Source organism: Montipora capricornis, chromosome 10 (genome assembly GCF_036669925.1).
Source record: "Montipora capricornis isolate CH-2021 chromosome 10, ASM3666992v2, whole genome shotgun sequence".
Lineage (NCBI taxonomy): Eukaryota > Metazoa > Cnidaria > Anthozoa > Scleractinia > Acroporidae > Montipora > Montipora capricornis.
This window is the reverse complement of record NC_090892.1, coordinates 14,808,626-14,813,625: the sequence shown is the minus strand read 5'-3', so window position 1 is coordinate 14,813,625 and position 5,000 is coordinate 14,808,626. Positions and strand designations below refer to the sequence as shown.

Genomic DNA, 5,000 nt, shown 5'->3' with positions numbered 1-5,000 from the left:
TTTCGGGCGAACACTGAAACGTTATTATCACCAGTTTGTTTTGGATTTCACTGCTGTAAATACAGGGATTGGTAGTTTTACAACACTCCATACAAATATTCACATGATTCAGCACGCGCTGACCGAGTGATATTTCTTCATTTGTTGTCTTTGATATTCCCTCTGCGAACGAAAATTAATATCAACAATTTTGGAAATTTTGGAAATGGTTTGTTTCGGAAGTCTATCTCAGTTCCCGTCCAATTTGAGATGGTCCTTTCCATTCTAACCAGCTTTCAATAATTTTCTGCCGAACAAAACTTGGAATCGCTTTTCCTTGCACGGCGAAGGCACTCATTTAAAAACAACAAATGAGAGCAATGATGAAATTACTTTCCGCGCCACATTCCCACGAATTTAGGCCCGAGATTCCCGAGTTCGTTTCAAAGTTTGCCATTTGATTGACAGTTACGTATGAAATTCCCAAGTTCGAAACGAACTTTGGGAATTTACAACGAACTTCGCAAACCGCCTGTCAAAAGTTTTGTGAAATCCACTGTAAGTGGTTTCGTTCCCAAATAAAGTAGTTTCGTTTCACGTCATAGTCGATCAGTTCCACACATTTAAGGGTGTTTTCATTGCAGTACTTAAAAAATCAACCGTTTTGGAATCAGTGCTTCGACTTAAAAAATGAGTGCCCGTTTCACCTACTCTACCCCATCCCTTCGCGTAAACAAACGATTCACCTACTCAACATTGCGCGATGAAAACAACATGAACATCTCCGAAATCATTTCAGATTTCATGAAGTCGTCGCGTAGTTATTTGGTTCCAAAACAGCAAAATTTCCTTCCACGCGAGATTCGATTACGCATGGTTTTCACTAGCGACGCAAGCACAAGCACAAGCACAAGCAGCTTATGCTAAGTGAAAACGAACGTCGACATAAGCATCAAAATCAGCTACGGCATCCGCCATTTTGTTCAAATGCTCAGACGTGGGGAACCTGGGACGAGTGCTTTAATTGGCCAGACGTGTTTAGTTTTCACACGACGCAAGCAAACGCAGGCACAAGGAAAAGGAAAAATTTTGATCCTTGTGCATGTTCTTATTCTTGCGTCAACCCCGTTTTCTCGGTGAAATAAGCGCTCTCATGTTTGTGCTTGCGTTGCTAGTGAAAACCAGGCTTTAGTTCCATACTATCTTGTTTCAAAAAAAAAAAAACTTAACAAGACTTTCCATTTTGTTGACGAAATCAAATTGAGGTGTTCCCATAGCAATATTTCAAAACTAACCCATTTGGAATCGGCGAAGAGCAAGGGTGGCACAGTCGGTTAGTGCGAGTTCGATCCTCGGATCTCACATCCTTGTTTCGACTTCTTTCCTTTCAGTGTAGCCTAAGTAGCTTTAAATACCCTTAAAACAGCGCACTGATGGAAAGAGGGGGGTAAAATGAGCGCACCGTCGGCTTCCTAGGAGAATACTCTCTAGAGAGTAAAGGAACTTCCGACGTTAAATAAGGTGTACCTTTACCTTTACCTTCGACATCCCCCTGTCGCCCTCTACCCACCCTGCCTTCCAACCCTCCGACTCTATCTCCTTGCCCTCATACCCACCGTGTCATTCCCTACCCACCTATACCCTATCATCCACATCTACATATTCCAGCACACGACAAAGTCCCTTTTTGACTTATGGCTGTTCCTGCTTAGGTGGCCTCATAAGCCACAAGCCGTTTTAGAGACATCACTTCAAAGCCGGCCACTTCTGCTGGAGAGAACAGGACAGCCAAAACACCGGGGACTTAGTCCCCTACTCATCTCGACCTCCCGCGTGACAGGCCCGATGCTCAACCAACTGAGCCACCAATGCGCATTGAATAGCCCATCTCCGAAATCACTGCAGCTTTCTTTACAAAGTGACGTCTCCTTTTTCGGAACATATCATGAAAACTTAACAATGCACAACCGAGTTCAGCACTTTCGAATTGTTTTGGAAAAAAAGCGCTTTAATTAACCGAAAATTCGGTGAGGCCAGGCACAGTTGCGTGCACATACAAACTGACCTCTGACTGCACCCGTGGCGTTCCAGATACCGACTTGCTCCGCTGGCCAAAGATGCAAGCCATGTCCTCAGCTGATTTGGATGACAAGTCTTTGCTTTGAATATATCTGTTGTAGCTATAAAAGTGTGAAATAGTTTCAGTAACAATTGGATCATACATAGAGTCAATTAACCTTTGCATACAATAATATTTATCTGAGAAGGGTGCGAGTTTGTCGAGCGAGGCTTTAAACACCAAAAACCTGACAAAAGCACAACGCTAAAGGCCAAGTATCTTTTCAATTATTTGTTTTTTGGAAGAGTTAGGAACTGCTGATGACAACGGCAAAGTTATTTTTATTACCTTTGCTATTGACCTGTTAGGGACCTCTGCGGCCAAACTCGCACTAATTAATTTTTGACAAATTGCTCCAGGTCTTCACTGCTTGTGATGATTCAGCTACGCAGAGAAAGCCTCCTTTACTACCTTTCTCAGCCCAACTGTCCTGAATTATATATGTGGAAAACAGAAACCTCAATTGAAAGTAAAAACCTCAGACCCTCTGGATATTTTGAAAACAGAGACTATTGAAACAATCTTCAACTTATGACCAGCTCTAAGCCTTCCAAGAATTTGTTAAACGATACTCCTTTGAAATGGTCACTACCATACTACTTTTTACATGTATCAGATTCGATCCATTCTTTGCAATTATTATTGCAACACGGTGACACTTCTGTTTCCAATTACGAGGGCATGGAACAGTATTTAGGTTTCAATCTTTTTCCCATTTCACCTAGAATAATGCGAGTTCTTTCACTAACTTTGTTTGCAAAACAAACAAACTGAAAAATTCAAATGTACAGTAGACTGTCTGACCTCAAGATCTAAAGAAGCACAATTTTGCTGGATTCAGATTTCCTTCATACATGAATGCCAGCACCAAAATTCCTTGTCATGTAATGGTACAGCTGTACGTGGGTAAGAGCTTAACAAACATTAACACCTACAAGACTCTCTTTCGAGATTGCCGCGCTGTCTTCTCCATTTCATGTTTCTTCCTTTTCTTCTTTACACCATCTTCTTCTGAGTTATGGAAAAAATGAAGCAAGTCAGTTGTTTTGAAAGTGAAAGACACAATTTTGCCCTTGTTACAGAAAGAGTGGACCACGCAGAATTCATTTATTGGAAATACTGGCAAGTTTACTTTGATGACGACAATAATCCACATAAATCATTGAACACTTGATAATCTGGGCAATTCTGGAACCACATTACATCACTTTTAAACACAAGACAAGAAGTTGACAAAGAGTACCTATTCCATTTTCCACATGTTGATTCAGCTGTGACAGCATATCATCAAAGGCCAGCTGATGCGATAACCAGTTATTTTCATTTGATTTTTCAGCTCCAAGACCTAGAAAATATCATAATCAAGGCTTATTTGATCACAGAAAAAATACCCCGGTACATGTAGTTTCAGAGAGGATTAAATTTTACAGTGTATTCACAGTATTCACACTCACGCACATCGCATGCTACAGGATTCATGATGCTGAAAAATCTGCAAACTTGTACATCACGTACCGTGGCTTAACGCTCGCAGGCAATTTTACTAATTGAACTTTTGTTAAGTTATCTACATGTAAACTTAGGAAAATGACTTTGTAACAGGTCAAGTTTCAAAGGAAACTTGCCCATTAAGATGGTATCAAGGGAGCAGATACCAGTAATGATCCAGTGGTAACTAGAATGGGTTAAGTATTTTGAACTTTAACATGGTAATAAATGGAGTTTCTTTACCAAAGAAATATCACTACATCACAAACAAGATGACTGCGAGTAAAATATAAAAATATGGTAATGACCTAAGATTAGCTGTTTTAACACTGAACAACTTTCGACCAAACTTTTGAAAAATTACACAAATGCAATGTGTTTTAATGTTGTTGTTTTTTTGTTCGTATGCCATAATGCTTCTTTTGGGGTTTGATGTACGTATTTTCTTTTTTTTTCCTTGTGCCACTTTTAGTTGTTATTGCTATTTTCCACTCTTAATTATGGGCATTTGATTTGGTTGACCAATGATGAGTGGTAACACTGCAGCTGTACATGTAAATTGTCAACATTATGTCCAAAGAGGTACATTACAGGGTAAAAAACTTCCCCTTGTCCGCCTGTCTGAGACGAGTACTCTAGTATCTCGGACAAGTGGATTTCCAAAAACACTCGCCCTACGGGACAAGTAGAGTTTGCTGAAAAAAAAAAGAAGTTCTTTTTTACTGAGGTCTGAGTTCCCAAGCATCTCTGGACTTTGTAAACTAGCCTGAGTTTGGCAAATTTTGGTTTCTTTTCACGGCAACCTACCCGTTTACTCCTCTGTTTTCTGAGAATATCTGGCTCTGTGGTTCGGTAAAGACTGGGATCCACATTCCATATATGAAAATGACAACCCCATTTGAGACAAGGCTTCATTAACACAAGGCGATTACCGTTGTGGCAAGATAAGTGTAGTTATGGAACATTTTTGTAAGTTTTGTGATCATCAGATGATTTCCTTGAAAACAGCCTCAGAATATTGCGGGGATTTATGTTTCATCTCAGATCTTAATTTGAATGCCTCATAAATGTGCTGCATTTTCTCAAGTCGTGTATTGTGCATAAAGAATGAGAATGATCCCGATGTGTGTGTATGACATGGTGTTGTATTAAAAAGTGCAAAGAACAACTGAAATTGAAGAACCGGTAACTATTAAAATAAACACTTGAGATTTGGTACAAAACAGATTATGCAATTTCTACATTTTTTTAATGATATTTTGTTATTCACTTTAATAATTTTTTTGGATGAGTGAATTTAACTTTCTGACAACCAAAATCCAAAGGTTACGAGTCCAATGGACGAGAGGAATTTTTGCCCTGTACAATGCACTGTACTTAAAGATATAAGAAGGGGCTGTTTAGTTTCCTTACC

At 39.6% G+C, this 5,000-nt stretch overlaps 1 protein-coding gene across 2 annotated transcripts in view; it reads right to left on the bottom strand.

The window, feature by feature from the left end:
* LOC138021829 (PIN2/TERF1-interacting telomerase inhibitor 1-like) overlaps nucleotides 1–5,000 on the bottom strand; it is a 9,006-nt gene that overhangs the window by 1,512 nt on the left and 2,494 nt on the right. Inside the window, exons 2-5 of one of the 2 annotated variants that reach the window (XM_068868847.1) lie at nucleotide 5,000; nucleotides 3,342–3,443; nucleotides 3,034–3,109; nucleotides 2,045–2,159 (exon numbers count right to left, since the gene is read on the bottom strand). The exon at nucleotide 5,000 is cut by the window's right edge and continues 122 nt beyond it. In XM_068868847.1, the coding sequence (XP_068724948.1) occupies nucleotides 2,045–2,159; nucleotides 3,034–3,109; nucleotides 3,342–3,443; nucleotide 5,000 (294 nt within the window). The remainder of the gene's footprint in view (nucleotides 1–2,044; nucleotides 2,160–3,033; nucleotides 3,110–3,341; nucleotides 3,444–4,999) is intronic. The other variant, XM_068868848.1, reaches the window with a different exon arrangement.